The sequence below is a fragment of the Prenolepis imparis genome, unplaced genomic scaffold (assembly GCF_030444845.1).
Source record: "Prenolepis imparis isolate NDT839.2.m4 unplaced genomic scaffold, iyPreImpa1.0 SCAF_3, whole genome shotgun sequence".
Classification (NCBI taxonomy): Eukaryota; Metazoa; Arthropoda; class Insecta; order Hymenoptera; family Formicidae; genus Prenolepis; species Prenolepis imparis.
Genome location: NW_028141161.1, coordinates 21,978,443 through 22,003,196, shown reverse-complemented (window position 1 = coordinate 22,003,196; position 24,754 = coordinate 21,978,443). Strand labels below are relative to the sequence as shown.

Genomic DNA, 24,754 nt, shown 5'->3' with positions numbered 1-24,754 from the left:
GTATATATATGTATATATATATATATCACATGTGTGTATATTTACATATATACACACATATAAGTATATAAAGAAAAGTACGCGAAATAAATAATTGTACATATATTAGAAGAATATAGTCTTAATATCACCGTTTGTCGGATATTAACAAACGCTTGAATCGACATTAATGTCGTTTGACAATAATAAATTACAGACTTGTGTACACAGATTGCACATAATCACGTGGATTATATATAAGTATATCTCGCTTTACAAAGTTTGCATTTTTTTTTAAAGATAATTCCCATATATATATATTTATATATATATTTGTTGTCTTTTATCATATCCAGCGCTTGCACACCTTTGTCTAATTGTATTTTGCGCTGCGCATTAGATTCTCCGATTCTAAGTATCATCTCTTTAATATAAACAGTCACCTAAATATGATCCCTGAACCTTGTACGCGAAGAATTTCTACACGCGAGGAGGCGAATTATCGAAATCAAAATACGTGAACAATGCAGGTAGTTTCGATTTTCCAAAAATTAAGATACGATCTTACAGAAGCAGAAAACACACAGAATACACTTACAATAAACGATTTGAGATTTAACAACGTGCTATTATATTCACTCATTAAACCGGATGTACGAATATGAAAAGGGAAGTTGCTACATATTACTTGATTTCTGCGCTCTTTAGCACAAATATCACGTATGAAGTTAAAAAAAAATTAAACTATACAAAATACTGGACCAATAGAAAAGTTTGCTTCAGTTAATAGTTTAAAGCATACTGACACACACACGTCTTTTGTGTAATGGACGGCATTGAACTAATAACTGCTATTGCTCAATATGTAACATACGTGATAGCGAAATAGAAAATATAAAAATAATAAATGTTTATAAAATCAGCACGCTAACCGTGCAGGTGGTATCGAAATAACGCTCGAGATTCCTCATTCCTTAGTCAGCTAGGTTGATCTTCTACTATGTGAATCTAATTAAAGAAATTATATATTTTTAGAATAAGAATTAATATTATAATCTCAAGATAATATTATCGGCAATTTTTACCTCGGACAGAATGGCCCAGTTTTCGCTCTCACTGTGTATAGTTAAACGAAGCACTGATATTCTACCCAATCTTCGATCTACGGTCCCTTCAGCAACGCCAAGTACATCAAATTTACCTAATTCACATAACGTATTTCTTAACAATCCTTTGAAAACCCTTTTGTTAAATTAGATAATACAAGTGTATGAGATTTCTTTTGTTACCTATAATAACATAGCCGTCCTCTGTCACATCGTTGCTGTTCCTATCCAACAACGGAGACATCTCGGACAATACTTCCACCGTCGTATTATAAAACCTATCAGATGGGTGTTCGGGATTTCCACTCCTGAATAAGTACCTGTACACAAGATAATATGATAATCGCGAGATTTTTTGCATCTAAAGTAAAATCTATTATCTATATTTACAGACTTACTTTTTTATAAAAATAGGATGTGAAAATTTAAACTTTAGATGATCTCCTGGTTGTGGCAACAGACCCCAGAAAAACGATTCGCCCTTGTATGCTTTTTGCAACGTGTACTGTTTGTAAGGCTTAATTTGAGTCTCCACGATCGCCTCGGGATTCTCGTGGGCGTAAAACAGCGTAATCTTTCCGAATTGCTTATCCTAAATAAACATAATTCGAGACATAATTATAATTTGTTCCATCGTAATTGTATCTTTTTTTGATTATCAAAAGTAAAAATATTAAATGTTACCTTGAGTTTCTGTACTTTGCCCTTTAAAGAGGAGTGCGTTCCTATGTGTTGAAAGAGAGAAGGCTTATAATGCACCCACAATTCTGCTTTAGCGATTTTGCAGTGTTTCTGTTTAAAAAAACCATAGATTTCTTTGAATGATCAAATTATCTTATTAAATGGCTCTTATTTTTCATTGCCTATACTTACACTATCTTTATCAAGACTGCAGACCTTTGTCGATATCAAATGATCCAATAACCAATCAACGGGCTTGTCGTTGTGGAACATCAAAAAGAATTGAATCAACCAAGGTAATTCCACACATTTGAACAGTTTTCCTATATTAATTAAAAACTTGTAATATTCATTCAACATTTATGACTACTACACAGTATACAATAATGCCCTACCGATAAATCCAAGCTGACAGAAATCGAGGACAAACCAATTCTCCTTTGTGCTGATCTTCTGCAATGCAAAGGTTTTCATAGTAGTTATAAAGTTCTTCTTGGCCAAAATATCATCTTCCAGTTGCACATAAAACGTGCCCTTAGTCTGAGCATAGGACATGAGGAAGGCGAAATCTAGATTCTGTTTGGATCGCCACACAACACGTTGGTGATCGTCGCCGAGAGTATCGCGCAACTTGGACAAATCTGGATAAAAGGACGATGATGGCGATATCACATCAATCACACCAGCTTCATACTCGTTTGGAAATCTAAAACGAGAAGCGAGAAGAACCATTATATAAAAAAAATTGTCAATTTTTTCTAAACAAGATAAAAATTATGAATCCAATTGTACAAACTTACTGGACTTCAATTTGTTTCGCAACATACGTCACATAGTCCATGTCTGTCTGCAAAGAAAATTTACATATATATTGTTTGTTAATTTATTAATTCAATGCCTCAAAAGATGCGAATGGAATTAATGGATTGTTTCATAATCGACAATTTCACTCACTTCAGCTACTAAAACGATGATTAGCGTGTCCGCGGTCTCCGCGGCGTTCATGCGGTCTAGAAGATTTTTCAAAGTTGCCATAAGATAGGACTGAACCTCGCGCTTCACCGTTGGTACCCCTAACACCATGCTCACGCCTGATCTACCTTTGCTCTGCACAAACGCTGGACGCAGGCTATTTGGATCGTTGAGAAAATGCGGCAGAAAGTTGTAAATTGATGGCAATTTGATGCTGGTAACATTAGAGGTGCCATTATTGATGAGTAGCTGTAGATCTGGTAGGATGTGATTGCTCTCAATCAGTTGTAGCAGTTGATGCGATAATAGATTTATTTCCTCCTGGCTGCCAATTAACTTGGCATGTAAATGCTCCAGCTTGGCTTGCAGCTCGGCGATGCCATTCTGCAATATAGCCTCCTCGCGCATGTCCGATGGCATCAGCAGATTCAGAATTGCGCATGGTACCAGGACTAACAAGAGCACAATCAGACATCGCTTTCGCACTGAAGTCAAAGCTGTAAAATGCGGCGTCATCTTCCTCTTGTCTGCCTCTAAATTCTACATGATTGCATTCATAATCTCAGGAAGTAGGAACAGAAATATCTTCTGGAAGTCACAGTCATTTATCGATTGGAAACACCTGTAATGAAAAATGAAGATTTATTATTGATCATTGTTATCTGCTAAGTTAAATGTGTTACTTGATGTACAAAAATTTATTGTGCAGACAAACAATATATAGTGAAGCTATACAAGACACTCAATTTGTAGTTATTTCCTGATTCTAACTTCAAAACTACTTTACTACTACAGATTTTATTAAGAAACTATTAGAAGTTTTATAAAGAAGAAAATTGAGTTATAAAAATAAAAGATAATTTTTATTAATAATTTATAGTATTTTTAACACATACAACTGCCTAGTTTTAAGTCTATTCTATTACAATTGCGTAAACGTAGATGTAAGTAGTTGTAAGACGTAGTTGTAAACCAGTACTAACGCTTGTAAAGTGTGTTGTGAAAGATGGTTAAACTTTATCTTTCACAACTACAACTTACTAAGTTGTAGTTGCGAAAGATAAAGTTTAACCATCCTACGTCTTACAATCACTTACGTCTACATTTACACAATTGTAAAATAGGCTTTACTTTAATTAATTAAAGTTAGTAATTACTTTTAAATAATCAATAAAGTAATTAGTCCTTTTGTCGCATTGCTACAAATGTTCGATAAACTTATCAATCATATAAATATTAAATTTATGATTTTTTATTTTTGCTAACGTTAAGATACACCAAAAAAAAAATACATTAAATCCGGTCAATCTTGAAGAAGTCGTTTACGATTCGCCTCCTTAAAAAGGATTCGGAAAGAGAGCGGAGAGTTTTAAGGACAGATTCGAAATACTAAAAAAATCTTGGAGAAAACTCGTAATTACAGCACTCGAAGCGCTGGCTCGTTCGGCGAAATCGATCAACGTCTTCCTGGTCTAGCCTTCTTCGAGGTCGCAACCTCGCAACTGACATACGCGCGTCTGGACGACATTGCCACGTCGTCGCACTGGAATTTCGTATTCTTGATCAAGAGAGTTCCTGAAATATACGTGTTGCGCGAAATATATATATAATATATACTTCAATAACACATTCGGATATTCTCCGGATTCTTCAAGAAGAAGCAACACCCGCACGTCAGGCACCTGTTTCCAACATAACCTGCCTACTCGGATGTTTGGTTAATTATTTCGTATTCCACTGTATATATGGATATACTAGGTGCTCGAAGGACATGTAAAATAAATATTGATGGAACAATAATAAGAATGTCGATATTTTTTTCTTTCGAAAAAAATAATAAGCCAAGAAAACTCGAGAGAATCTGAAAAAAATATTTAACACGTAATTGCAAGATTATTAATTTGAATTTAACAGATAATATATATAATACTAATCTGTATAATATATATATAGAAAAAAAAATACTGATTCTGAAATAATTTTAATTAATTATTAATAAGTGCATCATTTTTTTATTAGTGTTATAATACTCTTTTTACTGCAAGTATATATTATATATGTAAAATATAATATTTTGTAACCATATATGAATAATCGTCATGTGTACCTTTATATTTAGATATGAAACAATTTGCATTCGAAAGCGCGCCTGATAATATTCAACCTATTAAATTAATGGTCCGATAGCTATACATTTATCACTTTATGAATATATAATTTCTGTGGATATTTATATACTCGCGCGAACGATCGTCAAGGATGCATGCACATATACATATATGACCCATGTACTTTAGAACGCGTTTACAACGATATGTTAGCGCATATTGTTAACCAATAACAATGCTCGATACTGCACTGTTTATTGGTTAACAAAAGGCAGTTTTCCTTTTAGGCGACACAAGCGACACACTCGTCTCAATTTGACACACTTCGTTTTCCATTTATAAGTGTGTTGAAAGAGAAACAGACATAATTTAACTGTTTTACAGAGGTACGCTTTCCTAAAAGGCGACACAGATGGCACATTCGTTTCAAATTAGCACACCTCTTTTTCCATTAATGAGTGCGTTGAAATTAAAGTAGACACACTTCGACTCTTCTGAAAAGAAGAGTCATAGTGTGTCTCAACTGGAATTGAACGCAACCGCGTATCCAAACACGTGAGAATTGACACCTGTTTTCATTAAATTTTTTTTTAATTTTGTATTTTGCACTAATTATCTTTTATAATTTTTATAATTTACTTTTTATGATTTTTTTTTTCATTTTTTATTCGTCCAGACACCGAACGAACTTGGCCGGATAAGGCCGTATTACACTACAGGTCGCGAACTCTTACGATTGGAACATTGACGCTTGTGTCTTGACCAATCAATCGGCCAATTACTTTGCTATTTTCTTTTTAATGCAAAATGCAAAACCGAACAAGCAACTCGAAGCTATTTAGAATTTGTTGTATTTCTCTATTTTAGAATGGTTAATATACAATACAATTTTATTTTATTTCATATGTAATAAAAGCTATTGTGCAGTTATAATTATAAAACATAAATTAAGTTTTATAAAATTGCATGAAAATATTAAAAAATTTATGTTCATACATACTTAGTATTTGAGGTTAATAATTTTTATCCAGGATTCCGATGATAGCTATTCGATTTATTCGATCTGTAATGGAATATTCATTGATGTGGAAGATTATACAGACCATACGTGCCAGCCGATTGAAGATGAAATTAAAATTAAACATGTATTGCCTGACAAAAAAAATTTTAACGAGAAAAAAAGGAAAGTGATGGTAAAAGTAAATTTTAAGTGTATATTCTTATAAATAATCCGAAAATCAGTAGAATTGTATAATTAATTGTAATTTTATATTACATTACAGTGTTCCATTGGAGCCATAATGCCATTTTGGGATTATTGGCAGCATATCAAAATATACAATCAAATAAAGAAAATGTGAAAAGACAAAGATATTTTTGGCGTGACCTTGCGGAAGAATTACAGAAATTAGGCTATAGCGTAAGTAGTAGTATCTGTAATTGCTTTAAAATGAATTTATAAATATGATATTGTAATATTCGAGTCAAAAAATTTATTATCAAAATAATTAATATCAGTAACTAATATCAAAAATAATTTTTAGGTGACTGCTGACCAAACACGATAGAAAATAAACTCATTAATTAAAAAATATAAGGAATGTGTGGATAACAATTCGAAATCTGGAAGAAGTCCAAAGACCTTTCCTTACTTCAATGAAATGCAGGATATGTTCGGCCATAGGAAGAATATCAACTGCGATCATATACATTAAACTCTTCACTTTTTGGAACAAAAAGCCAAGAAAGTAACTATTCGAAATCAGAAATTCAGCAGGAATCCTCAGACACACAGATGCCGTCATCTTCTCCCAAGCAGTCAACATCGTGTGAGGAAAAAGCGAAGAAAGTTCATAGTGGTTCAGCAACATATGTCGCTAAGACAAAATTGGAATTGGAAAAACATTTTTTTTCATTATAATGAATGCATCTTTTTTATTTTAATATTTTTCTTCATTGTGTAATGAGCAAATCTTTTTTTTAATAAGTTTCTTTTAAGTATATTTTTACTTTTAAACTGTGATAGTGTAATGTGTTATTATAATTACTATTAAAGTTTAAACATATTTTTATATTTAAATTTCGATAAAGAATTGAAAGTAGAATCGCGGAAAGAAATGATGTACAATGCACAAAGTTTATTATATATATGATATTGATATATTGATCATTTATTTGGCGAAGATGTGTATTATACGTACATGTATATAAATAGATGATGAATTCTTTATAACGAAATGTATAATAAAGAAATAGGATCGTCATCAATACATATAATTATAATATTATTACGAGTCGTAATATTGCTTTGATCAAAATATTCTATGCGTTGTATTTTACAATTGCGTTTCGCATGCTTTAATACATTTTAATGTTACCGCACAATACTGCTTTAATTAAAGAATTTTTCGTACAATGCGTATTATCGTAGCGACAGAGAAAGCGCGCGTCGATCTGCGCTCTGCGCGGCGCGTTCGACTTTGAATCGACTTTGTGGCGCTACGTCGCGCCGTCGGAATTCGGTGCGCGGAGTGGGGGTAGTGGGGGGAACGGCGCGCGGCGCTGGCGCGGCAGTGGGGGAGCGGGAGTGGGGGAACGGTAGTGGGGGGCAGCTGCTCACGCGTAGCGGCGCGACGTAGCGCAGTATCCCTTCCACCGTCCCCCACAACGCAGCGCGGCGAAGCGAGAGAGAGAGAAGATCTCTCTCTTTCTGTCTCTCTAAAGATGCTCGAAAAATTGTTTTCTTATCAAGAATATGTGTGTTACAGTGGTGTGTCATATACATGCGTACGTGAATATATTTTATACATATTCATAGTATAAAATAGAGAAAAAAATCGTGCACGACTAAACAGTGATTTTATCGAGTCGAGAGAAAGAAAATGTATAGATGGAATGGTGTTCACAAGATTTGTGTGTGGTTAGTTTTCCGCAAAAAAAAACACTGAACTTCTTTTTAAATCTAAATTATACTTGATACTTGTGCAGATGTATGATTTTATTTTCGTTCGAATTTTACGATAGCAAAAATTGTAGTAAAATCTTCCTGAGTTCAGTAGAAATAAAACATAAAATGCCATTTGTTGTGCAATAATAACATGTGTTTGACATTTCAATCTTTTATACACAACATAATGCATGCGATTGAATTAACATGAATGTGTTTTTGTTGCAGATTACTTGTAGCATACTAAAGTGACACAATGCCTGGAAAAATAAAGGTGAAAATATTAGCTGGTTTAATTTACCAGTTATGGATCGTTCTGGTGATACAACAGATGCATATGTGGAATTAAAGTTTGGCACTATACATACAAGACAGATGTATGTCGAAAATTATTGAACCCGCCATGGAATTCAGAATGGTATCGATTTGAAGTTGACAATGCAGAGTTGCAGGATGAACCGTTGCAAATCAGATTAATGGATATGATACGTACTCTGCGAAATATGCGATAGGTAAAGTTTACATAAACTTGAATCCTTTATTATTACCTGATATGCTGCCTTCGGTAAAAAAATGTAGACCCTAGAAGCAGCTATGAATACCAGTGCTGGTTTGCAAGGTAATATATATATATAAATAAATGATATCAAATATGAATTATATTTATCTCATTTTTTTAATTTCTCAAGTATTTCTTTTTTGTGTATTTATTTTTACAGGATTAGTTATGACCGGATGGATACCTATATATGATACAATGCATGGCATATGTGTTTATTATCAAGGTGGAGTTATTCTCTGATTTTAACAAGTTTAGACAGTCGTTGTGTGAAGTACAATTCTTTTATTGTAAGCATATTCTTAAGTGAATCTGATTATTTATATATAAAAATAATAAAAATAATAACTGTAAGAGATTTATAAATATAATAAATATAATTAAGATATACTATATTTCAGCACCAAACATACCATATCGTGCACAAATGATACATGGATTTGTTGAAGAACTTGTAGTTGGCGACAATCCTGAATACAAATGGATCGATAAAATAAGAACGTCTAGAAGGCTAGAGCATCAAACAAGGCACAACAGACTTTATTTTTTTAATTAAGCGGAGAAGTCCAAAGGAAGATTGGATTGAAAATCTTGGATCTTGATGGAAATGCTGTGATTGGGTACATCTCTTTTTCTAGAATAAAATTTTCAATTCTCTAGATACATTTTCATATATTAATCGATGTTGCTCAAGAAGTTTTATACAAGGAACTGATTTAATAAAATAACTTGATGGAACAATAATGAGAATGTCGATATATTTATTTAACACACGTAATTGCAAGATTAATTTGAATTTAATCAGTATAATATATACTGATCTGTATTAATATCTTTAGAAAAAAAATTACACAATAATTCTGAAATAATTTTAATTAATTAGTGCATCATTTTTTGTATTAGTGTTATAATAATCTTTTTACTGCAAATATATATTATATATGTAAAATATAATATTTGTAAAACCATATGAATCATCACCTTTATTTAGTTATCCGAGAGGCAATTTGCATTCGAAAGCGCGCCTGATAATTCAACTTATTAAACTAATGATCCGATAACTATATATTTATCGCTTTATGAGTATATTTTCTGTGGATATTTATATCTCACGCGAACAAGTATTCGCCAAGGAATACATATATACATATGGCCCGTATGCAGAATGCGTTTAAACGTTGTTAACTAATAAACAGTGCAATACTGAGCATTGTTATTGATTAACAATGTAGTAACATTGTTGTAAATATACATAAAACACAACATCCAATGACATTTCTTTCTATTCTGTACTGCACATGTATTGTTGGAATTGGAACAAGAATGGGAAATAATTGACTTGGCCTTGTAATATACATACCATCGATTGTAATAGGAAAGCAGCGTAAGAGAATATTAATTCACATTACGTATAAAATCGCAACGCGATATTTAATTATAATAAATTCGTCCGTAAAGAAAAATTAAAAATAGAAAAAATATATAATATTATATATATAAAATGTAAAACTGTTAAATTATCAAAACAATCGCTCCGCAAAATTTCCTCGCGTTTTTTCAAATAAATTAAAAAAAAATTAAATTTGGCGCGTTTATTTAAATTTTTCGAAGCGCCATCTGATGAAGTTTTGTCAGATACTGTCCGCCTTGATCCACCTTCTATTCTGAATAAATAACCAGCGACCGAATTGAACAACTGATGCATCTTCGTATGTATATGTATAATTCAGTTCATTATGACGTTTCTCTTCCTCGGATGACAGATTAGCGAACAATTTGTGATTGGCTTTCATGATTGTATTGTGCATGCGGAACTCTCGCGTTATTCAACGATAACGTAAACACGAACGCAGCACTCGATGATTGCATGCTGATTAGATCACTACGATTGTGAATCGAGGAACGCGATTACGTGTATCTGATAGTGAGACTCGTCACTGTCCTGGTTTAGCTACGCTAATGGTGAAGATGACACCGCTGGACGAGGGAAGGATCAGACAGGGCCTGTCTAAGGTACGCAATCTCATGTACCTTAATTTCTGCTAATCATCATCGATAATAATGATCTTACAATAGTTGTTACGATGATCTTGTAATCTAAAAAGAGATCTTATCTGTCAGTATCAAAATCCAGACATAACAAAGAAGCATGTAGTGAGCGTCTTAAACCTTTACAAAGGATTGGTTTATGAAATTGAACCTTTCAGTGAGTAAAATTGTCGAAGTTAATTTTGAATATACAGCGATACTTTATCATACCTCAAAGTTTATTGCAATTTGCTATTTAATTTCAGTTTTCAATGATGGCTCGCGCAAAGAGTTGGTCAACTTACAAGGAACCATACCTGTTGTTTATAAAGGTAATCCTTTTTTGTTCTCATCTTTCTTCTTTTGAATAATCTCGAACATGAATTATATATTTAAGTTATTAAGTATTATTCTTCATCTTTTTGCTTACTTCTATACAGGCACTTGCTATAATATTCCAATCTGCATATGGCTGATGGATACACATCCCAACAATGCACCCATGTGCTATGTTAAGCCAACAGCAGATATGCATATTAAAGTCAGTATGTTTGTGGATCACAATGGTAAAATCTATTTGCCATATCTTCATGATTGGGTGCCTGTAAGTAGACTTATTCTATCAATTACTGAGAATACATAATTATCCATTATATTTATTGTATTTTATTTGTTTTACAGCACAACTCTGATTTGCTCGCTCTAATTCAAGTTATGATTGTCACATTTGGGGAACAACCTCCAGTTTATGCCAAGTCGAGATCAGAAATGCAACAGAGTTCTACACCATATCCTGTTCAATGTAAGTACGCTTTACTTGCACGTGACCACAATAATTTTTACTTTTTCATTTTAATCTAATATCTTGCATCATGTAAATCTTACCTGCAGCATTCATGCCTGTACCTGGTAGTGGGAATGTATCGAATTCCGGTTTCCCGCCGTATCCACCGAGTTCTCAATACTCTGGCAGCAGCAACGTGTATCCGCCGTATCAGCCTACAGCATCCGGGGGATTCCCATATCCGGGTTCTTACAGTTCTTATGCTGGATCCACTCCCAGCTACCCGACACAAGGCTACAATGGTCCATATCCATCTTATCCGCCAGCCACACAGCCGGTATCACAATTCTCATCATTTATTCTAGTCTATATGACATTTGTATAATCCATATTGAATATTTGCAATTGTTAACAAGTTAATTAGTAGTTAATAATTTCATTTAAGATTACATCAGATTAATTAAAGATATGAATAATTTTTCCTAGTCACCGACAATACAATCAAGCTCTGGTGGTTCGGGTACGATCACGGAGGAACACATAAGGGCGTCTCTATTGTCCGCGGTAGAAGATAAACTCCGACGTCGGCTCAAGGAGCAATTCTCGCAGCTGCAGGCGGAACTAGAGACGCTGCGGCGAACGCAGCAAGAATTGACGAGCGGCTCGTCGCACTTGACAGATCTGTTTGAGAAACTCAAAAGGGAGAAGCAGGAACTAGAGAAGAACGTGAATATCCTGCAGGATAAGGAGACAGAATTGGAGAAGGAGATCGCTAAGCTGTCCGATAATCAATCGATAGACGTTGACGAAGCTGTAACTACCATAGCGCCGTTATATAAACAGTAAGTATATTCACACAAGTAACAATAAAATAAATTTAGTATGGTTTGATGATAGCTGTAATTGAAAACTTATTAGGGATTTAAATTGCAAGAGATAATTAATGAATATATATAGTTGATTATAATATCATTCTCTCTATTTCCAGGATGCTAAATGCTTTCGCTGAAGAAGCGGCTACAGAGGATGCTATTTACTATCTCGCCGAGGGACTGCGATCCGGCATTATAGATCTGGATGCATTCTTAAAGCAAGTTCGACAATTGTCGCGCAGGCAATTTATGTTAAGGGCGCTAATGCAAAGATGTCGACAAAAAGCTGGTCTGGCCGGTTGAAAAATGCCCTTCATGCACTTTGTTCTAGAGAGAGTGTTGCAATATTTCGTTTTGTTATAAAATATCTCTTACTATGCAGTGAAAATGGAATACATTTACAACTCTTGCCAGTAGCAGAAGAATATGAGGGATTATTTTATCGACAATAAACTCCACCTTCTTTTGCTCGCAATGGAATGAAAGAAAAATCATTTTACATAAAGAAATATTTATAATAAAAATACATATGTTTAATGAAGATACAGTAATTATTGCACATTCAAATGGGAATAGATGATAATTCTTTTCACACAAGACTATGTTATTACTATATATTACTGCATGATTAGATTAATTACGCTCGCAATCTGCGTTTGCGAAAAATAAATGCTAGCCTTTATTTTCTCAAGGTGCAACAAAAATCATTGTGTACCTGTGCTATGAACTTTTATGCCTTCATTGTGATAAAGAGAACAAATAAACTTATGCGCAAGGAATATTCACGGTTGCGTTTATTTAACTGCAGTGATGATAAAATCTTACAAAAAGAATCTTTCCTTCCGAGCTTACTTGAATAATCATCAAGTAATTTATTATTTCCAATCAATCTGAAACAGAATTGTTACAAATGTGGTGCACAATTTTACATATTTTATGCTAATAAGAAATATGAATATTTTCACAATTGAAAAATGATTTCTTGACGTTACTTACCTACAACTATACGTAAATGCCAACCCAGAGTAACAGAAATAACACTCCAAAGCCAGAAAATATCGCTGCGACCAAAGATATTGACAGCTCCTTGAATATATCCCGTGTGAATTTTGTGCTCGTAACTTCATACACGAAGAACCAAGCTGTGAAGAATACTCCAATCCCTAACAGTACCACGGCCAACAGCGGAAAAACAGCTGGATTCACCGGCGAGACATATCTCGTCATCGACTCGATTTCCATCTAAATTTATTAAACAGATGAAATTGATTAGAATATGAAAAAATGCGCAATTTTAATTCGATTTTATTTTCTTTTTTTCTTTTATTCTCATTTCTTTCGGCATATGATGTAAAAACTAAATAATTCTTTTAGGTTATATGTAACTTGAATTAACCTTTTTCTTATTTTACAAAAATATTAATAATTCCAATAAAAGATTACTGATATCTTAAAAAAAAAAAAAGAATATAACAATTTCTACTTGCCATTTTCTTAATTTGACGTCTTTTGACGTGGCTAGAAAAGATAAGAGAACTCGTAGGAAAAACTTGGAGCCGCTCTTGGACGACTAATTAAGCACGGCGCACAAAGTTATCGAGATAGGCAATCGAGTGAAAATATTTGTTCTACTGCCTGAGCACAGTATACTTACATACAGTAGGGACAGTCTTTTGTTCTCAAATCAGCCGCGCAAATTTGCTTGCGCATCGTAAGCGACCATTTTTATAAGTCATGCCAATCCCGTTCAACATAAAGAACCCAATAACTCCATTACTGTGATTACATTTATAGTAAAATATAATCTGTAAAACTACAATACTATCATTTTGATTTCGCGTTTTATGCAATATTAAATTTTTATTCAGAAAAAATGACTATAAAATAATATATCGAAAATATTTCGCGCAAAATTGTTTTAATAGTAATGGGTACAACAAAAATATTGATACGGCGCTGCAACCTAAAGACATGGCGGACTGCTGAAAGGTCAGCTGAAAAAGATCAATTCCGACGCTGTGTGTCCCTACTGTATATAAGTATACTGTGGCCTGAGTCTACATTTTACACACTCCAATCGTCTTTATTTCATACAATAGCAATTTATCTTTTGTAATCGCTTATCTTATTTCTACTTAATATTTTTTTCTTTTCGAGTCAAGATATACAGTAGACGTCATGAAATGTAGAAAGTGCAAGAAAGTGCAGTTGGGCAATAGCTCACTTTGCACCTCGTATATCTTGTTCCTTTCCTCCTTTTTCTTTCTAACGACCTAAACATATATATATAAATTAAACATATATAAAACCATACCTAAACATACATATATATTTTTTTTATTTTTTATTTTATAATATATATTTATTTTATTTTATTTATTTATTTTAAAAAGTGCAGCAGCAGGCTGCTTCTTCGAAGAAGAACGGGACGTTTTCGCGCTTCTCGTTCGCGCATGCGCGTCCGTTCGCCCTCGAGAGCGTCCAGCTTCGCATTTCGCATCGCTTCGTATTTCGCGTCCGGAGTCGGGAGTTCCTGGAGCGCGAGTGTATATATTACGCGCATACATAAACGTATTTCGTCTCGTAGCAGCGGCCTAGAGTCGCGAACGAAGTTTCGAGGAGAGAGAGAGAGAGAGAGAGTGGTAAGAGCGGCCGCGAGGAGGTGGCACACCGAGTCACCGAGAGAGAGCGGCGGTGACACGAAACGAGTAGGGGATAACGAGAACGAGACGGTGACTCGACTCGCGCGCACGACACAACGGAAGGAAGAGAGAGAGAGGACCTGGCAGGGATCTGATATACGTGCGATGTTAGCCGTTCGACGGCTCTACGTTTCCTACGACGAGCTCGCGCGACATCGTGCTACATCCCCTCGTTTCTTCCTCGCGCGCGCGTCCCCGCGCCACGCCGATGCGAGTCGAGCGATCGTGCCGAGCTTGATCGGTGAATCGCGACGCGATATCCTGTAAGGTATTGAGCCGCGAAGAGTAGAATCAACGGCCGCATCATGTTCTGGACGAATAATTACGTGTCATCGCCGCATATAGAGGCACTGCTCAACAAGGAGGCAAGTGATATCTTCCCCTTTCCCACTTCCTCCCGTTCCGGAGCAATTTTTCCTTCCCTCTCGTTTGTCCAGGCGAAAAAAGTTCTCCCTTCTTCCGTCTTCCTCCTCCTTCTCCTCCTCCTCTTCCTCCTCCTCCTCCTCTTCCTCCTCCTCCTCCTCCCTCTAACAACGTCCCGTCGTCCGATAATGGTGCTTAATGTAAAACTCGCGGTTTGCAGGATGTCACACTGCACGAGTTGATGGACGAGGAGGACATCCTGCAGGAATGCAAGAGTCAGAATAAAAAACTGGTCGAATAGTAAGTGAAAATATTGCAGCTCTATTTGGATTCTCAAATTTCTTTGTGTGGAACATATTCACACACAAGTGTAGTGTATTTGATGTGAGAAAATTTAACGCAAATGTGTAATCGACAGTCTCACGAGGCCCGCTGTGATGGAAGAATTGGTGACACTTGCCACTAAGGAACCATCTACGGACATCGAGGAACGTTGGCGTTATAAGTATCCCAATGTTGCCTGCGAGTTGCTCACATGTGATGTGCCTACATTAAATGAGAAATTGGCAGGTACGCTTTGTTATTTATACAATGTAATGAGAGGATACTTATTTATTCTGAAAATTATGTAGACTTTGTAAATATACATTTTGAAATTTCTTTACAGGTGATGAGGCACTTTTGGCCAAATTATATTCTTTTATAGATACCGATCAGCCTTTAAATCCGCTACTTGCATCATTTTTCAGTAAAACTATTGGAGTGCTTGTTGCTCGTAAAAGTGATCAGGTAACCATATATATATGTACATATTTTTTTTTTATTTATACATAGAGGAAAAGATACAAATTTATAATAATTATTTAGGTAAGACGAATTAGTTGTACGCACATTTTTAATTGTGCTAATTCTCTTTGAGACTGATATAAAAGTTGATATGAAACTGATTTCAAGCTGTTGGCAAATAATATTAGTTGAATAATAAACTTTTTTTCTTGTCTCTCTCCTATGTTATCCATATACTTATCCATCCTATATTTCCATCCATTCCAGAATTGGTATTCCTATCAGTTCACATGCTTACAGGTTTTAGAATTTCTTAAAAGTCGCCAGAGATGCGTAGATCTACTGTTACAACATTTAGAGACTTCTGCTATTATGGATCTAGTACTGAAACTTGTTACTCAGGTTGAAGGCAGCGATATGCGCCAAAACATATTGAATGTAAGATATTTTTTTTTACAGACTATTCTATCAGTATTACTATATGTATATTCATAAAAGTATACTACATAATATATTGCATAATATATTACATAATACATTATGTAATTGTATATAAATAATATATTACATATGAGTGCTTTTATTTACATTTATATATGTATTTTTGATAGTGGTTAGATAGTCAACATTTAGTGCAGAGATTGGTAAAGTTGTTAGCACCTACTTCAGAATCAGCCAAACATGCTAATGCAGCGCAATTGCTTTGCGACATGGTGGCAGTGGCCAGAGAAAATCAACGTACATCCACAGAGCGTACTGATCCAGATCCTATTTTAAATACTCTAGAATCGTGAGTATATCTGTAAACATGCAAATAATTATTACAAGTTTTACACGAATATTCAAACAATAAATGTTTTATTACAGAGGAGAAACTGTAAGCCTATTACTAGAAACTATTCTGACTGGAGAGAAGGTTGAAACTAGTATTGTTGGTGGAATACAAGTGCTTTTGGTACTTTTAGGTCAAAAAACTAACAAGTATGACGAAAATATTTTATGACACTAAAAGATTTATAAATAAATGAAGCACAATATATAATAATCCGAATTTTTGTGCAGTGTGTCAAACGAGGGAGACATACATGGTAATGGCGATGAAGTGACGGATAATGAGCAACGTATTAAAATTTCGAACGCTATTTTACCATATTTGGAACATCTTCATAAACTTCTTTTGGATCCGCCATATGTAAGAACTGCTTTTAACATTTTTCTGTGTAAAAATACTTTTTGTTTTTTTAATTATATATGTAGATATTTTAATTGTATATATATAAACATATATTATGATTATCCTCGTACAGATATTATCAACAAAATAGTTTTTGTATTTATATATCAGAGCCTGTTTGATCTATTTTATTTTGTATTATATTTTAAGAACCACTAAATTTCTTTTGCACAGAAATCTGCTGTAAAAACAACCATAGGACTTTTAGAATGTCCATTGGGAAATACTCGTTTGCATGTAGCAAAATTGTTAAGTGCATTATTGTCGACGGAAAATTTAAAGATCCACGAAAGTTTAGCAAATTTGGAAACATTCCAAACATTATTGGTAAGACTGCATTACGAGCACACATTTTAAGTTATACATATATTGTTATTTTGCCACTTTTACTATATTCTAAATGTTGCAGGATCTGTTTTTCAAATATACATGGAATAATTTCCTACACACACAAGTACAACAGTGCCTGGCCTTAGCTATTAATTGCGGACATCGGGATAATGATATTATTTACAATAATGTAAGTTGCGTATCTCTTATTGCAAGAAAAACATTAGCTAACTCAAACACATTTTCAGATATTTATCAAGTGCAAATTAATAGAGAGAATCTTGGAAGCATGGGACAAAAACGAGAGTAAACAGTAAGACTATTAAATTGTTATTAACTTTCGCGGAATAATTCGCATACGAGAGAAATTTCAGAATTGTAATATCGTTGGATAATCTGGTTGCAGAACCAAAGAAAATGGCGTTCGTCAGGGCTACATGGGGCATTTAATAAATATCGCGAACAATATCGTTGCCCAGTGCGAGAAAAGTAATATACTGGCCAGCTTTTTGAAAAACAATTTGTCACCCGAGTGTCTTAGTAAATGGGAAAATCTTGTGAATACACAATTGGTGGAGATTAATAAAATTCATCAAACTATGATGATGGTAATGTAATATATTCTATACTATTTACTTTCTTCTACATTGTTTGACAAATATATTGTGTCTATGATGATTTAAAATAACATTTAATTACAATGGGATTTTTAGGGCGATCAGACACCAATATATCTAATGAGCTCCGAGGAAAATCCGGATGACTTTAATCCTTACTCTCAAGAGGTATACGTCCAACAGGTTAGCAGTTAATATCTATATATTAACATTATATATAAACTATTATTGTACATTCTTGATTTATTTATGCGATACTCTGTATTAGATGTACTCCAATTATCAGAATCAACAAATAACGCCTCCGTTCATCGAAAACTTTGGATTCCACGACGACGAGTTTAACGACGGTGATGATGCGCTTCAGTAAGTGTATATATACGAAATTTATTGTTAGTTTTCATAGAGTTAAAAAAGTCATAACACTACTAGAGTGGGCGGCAATCGTAGGGCTTGCCGGAGTCAAGAAAGCGCACATGTAAAGAGAGCGCGCCGTAGTATCGTCATTGTCATTTGTCTCCTCCACTGTTTTCTTTAAGTAATATAATATTATAGTAATCCAGTTGACCAATTAACAACGTTGGCCTTTACTCTCAGTGAAGAAGATCTCGACAAGCGAGAAGAGATGTTCAATAAGGTAAGTATCTATTTATCGAATAAGACACATGTCGTATTATATTCAAAATCAAACTAAGAAAATCAATGTTCTATTTAAAGCTGTGCCAACAAAAACAAAAAGCCGGACTTGAGGACTGCGGCAGCGGGCAAGACTGGGGCGAATTCTGTATCAGCGACGAGGGCGAACTCACGTTCCAGACCGTGGTGGACAAGCGGGACTGGCACTCCAAGCAACAGCATCAGGACTCCAGTTCGTCGGACGAGGATGACGAGGATCCACGCGACGTGCAAATGGAGGTCGACACGACTGATCGTATGTTTCTAGCAAAAGATCTTTGTATTAATTGCTATTTCCAAGCTAATGTGTTTAATTATTTTATTTAGAAATAGTTGACTATAAATTTCGCAAAATTTCAGCTTGGGATAATACCGAGCCGCTGAATACCGGTACTGTACTTCCACCGGTTAATCCGTGGGAAGTGGCGTCATCGGAGCCAGTGGAATCCACCGGTTGGGCCAATTTTGAAAATTTCGAAAATACACTGAGTATAGAGAACACAAGCGAAGATAAAAAGACGATGAGCGACGAGCTTAAGGAGAAGACATCGGAAATGACGGCTGCCAACTTAACAGAAAAGAATATGGCATTTAGCGAAAGTTTTGGAGAGGATGACGAAGAAAGCAGAGACTGTGTAAGTAGTCAAGTGATCGGAACGGATTTACCGGAAGTTTCTACGGAAACAAATCTTAGCAGCAGCAAAAGCGACGAGAACAGAGTGATCTCCGCGGACGAGAACAGAGTGATCTCCGCGGACGAGAACAGAGTGATCTCCGCGGACGAGAATATCAATTCTAACGAATTGCCAGTTGACAAAGATTCGTTAAATTCGTTGGAGACTCAGCACGATAATTCTAGGGATTTCAAGAGCGCAGAAAACGAAAAGGATGTCACGGAGAATGCCATAGAGAAGGAAAAGCCGCCAATTGAACAAGTTTCAGTAGCAGCAGCAGCTCCTCTAAAAAGCACGTCCGCCGACACCGCCGATTCCACGTCAGTGTCTAAAGAAGATACTAAATGAAATGACATTTCCCCCTGCCTATGTTAGATACGATCTATGGCAATAGGAAGAGAAAATCATATCAGTATCGAATTGAGTACGTGAGTAACGATCGGAAATATATTATGCCTTCTCTATTTTTTATTAGAAACCACGTTAATTGTTTTAAGAAAACGTTGATGCTGGGCGACACTGCGGTCCCGCTGCAGGGTATTTTTCTTCGAATAAATCCGAAATGCCGAAAATGATTACACGCTCAACTATAGGGAATAATTTGATGTTTATTATTAGGTACATATATCCCTTTCCCCACTCCGTCCCTTTTTCTCTCCAAGTGGCTAACATTTATGAATATACTTTCGCGAAAGTGAGGTCTTTCCCCTATCCTAAATATTTTACAATTATTATTAAGAGTTTCGTAAATTGTTATTTATACGTAGGTAACGGTCTCTATCAAAATAAAAAAAAAAGAGAAAGCAAAGAATAGATACGTCAAGAATGAATTGCAACATTGCGATTTTTGCGCAATTTATTGAGTACCATGAGAGAGAGAGAAAGAGAGAGGAGACGTCATAAATTTTACCGGAATCACGACGTTTGATTGATTTTTCACGGAACATTTAGTACTCTATATACATTTGTACATTATAGAAACGCGGAGGAGAAACGTAAGAAAGGAGAGTTTAATTGTAACGCCGTTCAATACTATGTAAGACCGGTATTCTCCACGAACTGGTGCTTTTGCTTATTCCTTCGATAAGGCAAAGGTACTTAGGTGCAGTGCCTACTGTCGTAATTGAATGTACGTTAGTTCAACGATGCGATACGAGCAGAACAAAAGAAAGAAGAGAGAGAGAATCGAGAATATTTTTATTACCTTTTGTCGTAAATTTGGTCAAAATTTGTACACGATACACCTATTAATCGGGGCTGTCAAACTTGCGCGCTTATTTGCATTCCAATAAAAAAAAGAAGAAAGAAAAGATTTCTACGTACGTTTAAGCGACTGTTAAAGTCTTTCACGAAGATCTTCCACAAAGTAAATAGAGTTAAATTGCAGAAACTAATATGTGTGTTGCGCATGCTCCGACCGAGCTAATTTACTACGTATATCTATCATTCTGCGAATTATGTTACCTGATTGTTCCGCGACTTTCTTCTGCCTCGCAGGTTTTGCAGCAGCAATGTGTTTATAGCGTTGTACACGAATTATATTGTTCATAATTAAATGATAAAATAATAAAACATTTGTTCTGAATCCCAAAACGCTCGTCTCGCATTATAAGTTTGATTATAAGCATTATAAGTTTTATGTTGAAATCTTTATAAATTGCGTATACAAGTATTGTTACACTTTGCGCTTTGTTACTCTTTACATTCCAATCTAATACAATATATAATTAGTAATTTACTATATATACACACATTTACTGGAAAATGATCGTACCGTATACGCAAATCTTTCCAGTAAAGTGATCTCTCATTTTGATTCTCACTTTCGATCTCCATAAATGCGTATTTTGTATCTACTATACATTCGCTTCGGTTTAAAAAAACTTTATTAGGAAAATTCATCTTTCCCATGCGGTGGATCGTATAACGATATATCGACTCTTTCGTGTCTGCAAACAGTGAAAGAAAAAAAATTTGATCGAATATCGAAAAACATTCTTACGAAATAATCATTTTGGCTAAAATAGAATATTGTATTACCTTTCGGTGCTTTCGCTATTTGTTGTATTATCCGTATCTGTAAGAATTCCAATCTCATAGACCACAGCTTTTATCACGTATCTGAAAACGACAAGAGATATTTGTAGTAATGTATATAATTCGAATCATTTTTTTCTTTCATAATAATATTGTTAAAAATGTATTGAAACATATATATATTATATATATTGCATTTCATATACATATAAATAATGTATTTATATATTATATATATAATATATTGCAAATAATTATATTGCATATTTTGTAAAAATATATATATGTATTTTTTTAGAAAAGAAATTACACGTCGGTGTTGGCTGCAATTTCCGTCGAATTATCTGTCGAGGTATCCGTCGAATTGATCGTCGAACCCTCTGATATCAAATTCTGATACTCCTGCGTGAGATCCGGTAAGGGGCTGGCATCCACTCGCCGCAACGTCGTTGACGATGATAATATTAATGTAAGTACTAAAAGCACAATTTTTGATCGAAGAACCGACGATCGAAAGAACCGACATGCAGCGGTGCGCGACATTTTAAAGTGACAGAGACCTTAGACACCTCGATCGCCACTTTTATAGCGACAAACATCCGTACCTCGTTAACACCACCGCCTTATATACGTAGATGCTTTTGCATTACGTATTCTCGATCTGTTCATAAGTGGTAGCGGAAAATTTCCGCGAGCAACGCGATGCGACTGCATCTTATATATATTAGGTCTCGCGAAGGTGAATATGCATCTGCAAAGTCGCAAAAATGAAGATGGATATTTAAATTAATCGGAGGTATATTATAGATAAAGTTTCAAGTGAGATTCTAAGCTTTTATAAAAAAAGCGAGATAATTTCAATTTTAATGTAAAATTAGAGAGAGTAAAAAGGATTTGCAAAATCTGTTCATCATCAGATTTTCACGAAATGTTTTTCTGCGACTCTTATTGTAATAAAAATTGTTAATGAAAATATTACACAGATAATTCGTTCAAGGTTATCGAGTTCTCCAACGAGTATTCGACATGTATTAACGCGAAATGTACGTTTTTTTGCAATAATTTGGACACGATTTAAAAGTTCTTGATGATGTAAAAATTCAATTTTAATTTTAATAGACATATCTGCTCTGATTTCGATACTTGAAAATAGATGATTGTTGAATAATTTTTCAAGGTAATGCCGCAGTAAGTTTACTCTCGACTTTATTTTTGCATATTGTCGTGTTAAACGGCGGGGTAAAATTAAATTAGCGCGGTTATGTAAATAAATCATCGCGTCATTCGGACTGAAATGGCATATCTCACTTCCTATTTTAACATGTCATGTGATTAAAGATATATTGTGCATCCGTCAAATATAATTAACACATATTATAACGCAAATTATATACTGAAAAATATCAAGTAAAGATCTTTTTATATCGAGATGAATAATAAAGAGTAATTTTTTTTCTAAGAAAAAAATTACAACTTTTTTGCTATAAATACTTTTACACTGTAAAATGTACAAAAAATATATTGTGAATTAAAGAGAAGCCGTGAAAATTATAAATACATATCATGACACAATAAAAGTGCATATATACATATATTATTTAGCAATATAATAGTCAAAGATTTGTTTTTACCGATTAATCGATTGAGAAGGAATTCTCTATTTACTTATCTTCGCGAGTTACAGATGGCGCTGACATCTTTGTTCCGCTCGTGTTATTGTCGCATAGGTTATCTCGGATATTCTGTCAGTTAAATCAAACTTGATTGTTTATAATAATTAATATCTGTTACGCAGATTTTTCACATTCAATGCGAATAAAGTAGTGTTGGAATACTTACAAATCATGACGACTACCGTGACAGATGTGCAGCAACGCGATTATGAAAATTATCAGCAAACGCAGGTTAGGAACCACTCTTATTTACATATAAATGAAATAAAATGTAAAAATATACACACTCGTGCCGACAAAAATAAAGAAACGAAGCAATTATTCACATATTTGATATAAATTTCATTTATCATGTATCCAAATGTATAATTGATTGTACATACCAAGTATACACACAGAATATTTGTACATTACAAAATATACATTTGAAATTGTAACATTAATAATAGAATTAAATGATTTAAAGCCAATGTAATTGCATCAATATTGTATAAATTGTAGAGAGTGACGGTGTTGACACCAGAGGAGTTGAAAGCCTGGCAGACTTGCATGAGGAGCTCTAGTTTCTTAATGCCAGGACTCATTGGTGCAGCCGTCGGATATGGAGTGCTTAGAATAACGCCGTTTCGCGCTAAAGCGAAATACGCCGCTTTGGTCGGCGGTCTGTTGGGCATAATATCAGGCAGGATAGCCATTGCTGATATATGCCTGGCAAAAGTTGCGTCTTTACCAAACAGTACTCTCAGGGATAGATTGAAAGAAGCGGGCTATAATCTACCCACATATAGGCCTATGAGGTATTATCTTTAGACAATTCAATCTCTTTATCTCTATTTCTTTTATGTCTTCTTTTATATCAAAGCGAATCTCATGCGTCCTGTTTATAGAGAGAGGCATTCTCAAGATTTTCTGCCGTTGAATGTGCAATCAGAAATTCAGAGCTCGGAAGAAGTATCCAGAGGAGTAGTATTCAACGATTATCCGTCGATGAACACATATGACACTTATTCTAGTCTTAACGATAGCAGTGAGTTTTGTTGTAAAAAATTATCTATCGTCAAATCTTCTACATGCATAATGCAGTGATAATTTATATAAATTATGTTTCAAAGGTGACTTCCAAATCTCCGAGGATACGGATCTAACCGAACCAATAAATCTACAAAAAGGCGTCAGTTATGACGAGTTAAGGCACAAAAATAGGGATGAATTTTACAAGAAAAACAAGCAATGGTACACTTCTAGAACGCCAGAAAGACCTCCGTCAACGGACGAGACGAAGCAACGGGTTCCCACAGCCAGCAGCACTCCACCGTTCCAGGAGAAAACTAAATACGGTGACGTGTGGGGATAAAATTAAATTGCTAGAAGCTGTAATTTTCTTCAGCACCATTTATTACGAATATTGCGTGTATATATGTAGATTACATTTTGAATTATGTGAATAGGATTATAGGAATAGGAAAAGTTTAAATCTTGATAAAAATATATGAATAAAATAAACGATATGAATCATGTTCGTAATAATAGGTATCGATATAACATAATCGAATGCTAGGCGACGATTGTCAAGACTCGCATTCTTACTATCTAAGCAATGCGTGTTGAATGATTCACGAGTTTAGAT

General features: G+C 34.6%; 6 protein-coding genes and 2 long non-coding RNA genes across 12 annotated transcripts; 5 read left to right on the top strand and 3 right to left on the bottom strand.

The window, feature by feature from the left end:
- Nucleotides 1-58: 58 nt before the first annotated feature.
- On the bottom strand, nt 59-4,996 carry Mgat4a (alpha-1,3-mannosyl-glycoprotein 4-beta-N-acetylglucosaminyltransferase a). Of its 2 annotated transcripts, XM_083033226.1 has the most exons (11): nt 4,846-4,996; nt 4,160-4,599; nt 2,721-3,360; nt 2,567-2,613; nt 2,162-2,472; nt 1,959-2,089; nt 1,770-1,877; nt 1,484-1,677; nt 1,269-1,405; nt 1,065-1,180; nt 60-987 (listed from the first exon to the last, which is right to left on the bottom strand). In XM_083033226.1, exons 3-11 carry the CDS (start codon nt 3,252-3,254, stop codon nt 958-960), a joined length of 1,608 nt encoding a protein of 535 aa, XP_082889352.1. In that variant the 5' UTR covers nt 3,255-3,360; nt 4,160-4,599; nt 4,846-4,996; the 3' UTR covers nt 60-957. The 2 variants fall into 2 exon arrangements, with proteins under 2 accessions (XP_082889353.1, XP_082889352.1); XM_083033227.1 differs by lacking the exons at nt 4,160-4,599; nt 4,846-4,996 and having other exon boundaries at nt 59-987; nt 2,721-3,277.
- A 214-nt stretch (nt 4,997-5,210) lies between these two features.
- Nucleotides 5,211-7,160, top strand: LOC145933493 (uncharacterized). Of its 3 annotated transcripts, XR_014424872.1 has the most exons (5): nt 5,211-5,401; nt 5,523-5,717; nt 5,878-6,039; nt 6,130-6,266; nt 6,391-7,160. It is a non-coding gene; the product is annotated as an uncharacterized LOC145933493 (long non-coding RNA). The 3 variants fall into 3 exon arrangements; XR_014424873.1 differs by lacking the exon at nt 5,211-5,401 and having other exon boundaries at nt 5,438-5,717; nt 5,878-6,045; nt 6,391-7,159; XR_014424871.1 differs by lacking the exon at nt 5,211-5,401 and having other exon boundaries at nt 5,441-5,717; nt 6,391-7,156.
- A 321-nt stretch (nt 7,161-7,481) lies between these two features.
- LOC145933577 (uncharacterized) lies at nt 7,482-9,102 on the top strand. Its single transcript, XR_014424898.1, has 4 exons — nt 7,482-7,766; nt 8,022-8,412; nt 8,513-8,642; nt 8,754-9,102. It is a non-coding gene; the product is annotated as an uncharacterized LOC145933577 (long non-coding RNA).
- Nucleotides 9,103-10,035: 933 nt separating this feature from the next.
- On the top strand, nt 10,036-12,815 carry Tsg101 (tumor susceptibility gene 101). The gene is made up of 8 exons (XM_083033691.1): nt 10,036-10,365; nt 10,474-10,558; nt 10,647-10,712; nt 10,821-10,984; nt 11,062-11,182; nt 11,272-11,501; nt 11,651-12,006; nt 12,153-12,815. Exons 1-8 carry the CDS (start codon nt 10,312-10,314, stop codon nt 12,337-12,339), a joined length of 1,263 nt encoding a protein of 420 aa, XP_082889817.1. The 5' UTR covers nt 10,036-10,311; the 3' UTR covers nt 12,340-12,815.
- Kud (oligosaccharyltransferase subunit 5 kud) lies at nt 12,813-13,680 on the bottom strand. The gene is made up of 3 exons (XM_083033692.1): nt 13,524-13,680; nt 13,033-13,278; nt 12,813-12,926 (listed from the first exon to the last, which is right to left on the bottom strand). The coding sequence occupies exons 1-2, from the start codon at nt 13,524-13,526 to the stop codon at nt 13,039-13,041; spliced, it is 243 nt and encodes an 80-aa protein (XP_082889818.1). The 5' UTR covers nt 13,527-13,680; the 3' UTR covers nt 12,813-12,926; nt 13,033-13,038.
- An 820-nt stretch (nt 13,681-14,500) lies between these two features.
- Nucleotides 14,501-19,841, top strand: Fmt (phosphatase 6 regulatory subunit 1-like protein fmt). Of its 2 annotated transcripts, none has more exons than XM_083035068.1 (17): nt 14,501-15,103; nt 15,322-15,401; nt 15,520-15,671; nt 15,769-15,890; nt 16,155-16,325; nt 16,499-16,677; nt 16,755-16,868; nt 16,950-17,079; nt 17,296-17,448; nt 17,531-17,641; nt 17,700-17,764; nt 17,858-18,059; nt 18,165-18,251; nt 18,337-18,434; nt 18,666-18,705; nt 18,786-18,999; nt 19,104-19,841. In XM_083035068.1, exons 1-17 carry the CDS (start codon nt 15,044-15,046, stop codon nt 19,763-19,765), a joined length of 2,640 nt encoding a protein of 879 aa, XP_082891194.1. In that variant the 5' UTR covers nt 14,501-15,043; the 3' UTR covers nt 19,766-19,841. The 2 variants fall into 2 exon arrangements, with proteins under 2 accessions (XP_082891194.1, XP_082891193.1); XM_083035067.1 differs by having other exon boundaries at nt 18,624-18,705.
- A 754-nt stretch (nt 19,842-20,595) lies between these two features.
- Nucleotides 20,596-22,051, bottom strand: LOC145934553 (uncharacterized). The gene is made up of 3 exons (XM_083035073.1): nt 21,765-22,051; nt 21,458-21,538; nt 20,596-21,366 (listed from the first exon to the last, which is right to left on the bottom strand). Exons 1-3 carry the CDS (start codon nt 21,995-21,997, stop codon nt 21,306-21,308), a joined length of 375 nt encoding a protein of 124 aa, XP_082891199.1. The 5' UTR covers nt 21,998-22,051; the 3' UTR covers nt 20,596-21,305.
- Nucleotides 22,052-23,142: 1,091 nt separating this feature from the next.
- On the top strand, nt 23,143-24,635 carry LOC145934552 (uncharacterized). The gene is made up of 4 exons (XM_083035072.1): nt 23,143-23,358; nt 23,629-23,924; nt 24,015-24,154; nt 24,240-24,635. Exons 1-4 carry the CDS (start codon nt 23,299-23,301, stop codon nt 24,479-24,481), a joined length of 738 nt encoding a protein of 245 aa, XP_082891198.1. The 5' UTR covers nt 23,143-23,298; the 3' UTR covers nt 24,482-24,635.
- The last annotated feature ends 119 nt before the right edge of the window (nt 24,636-24,754 follow it).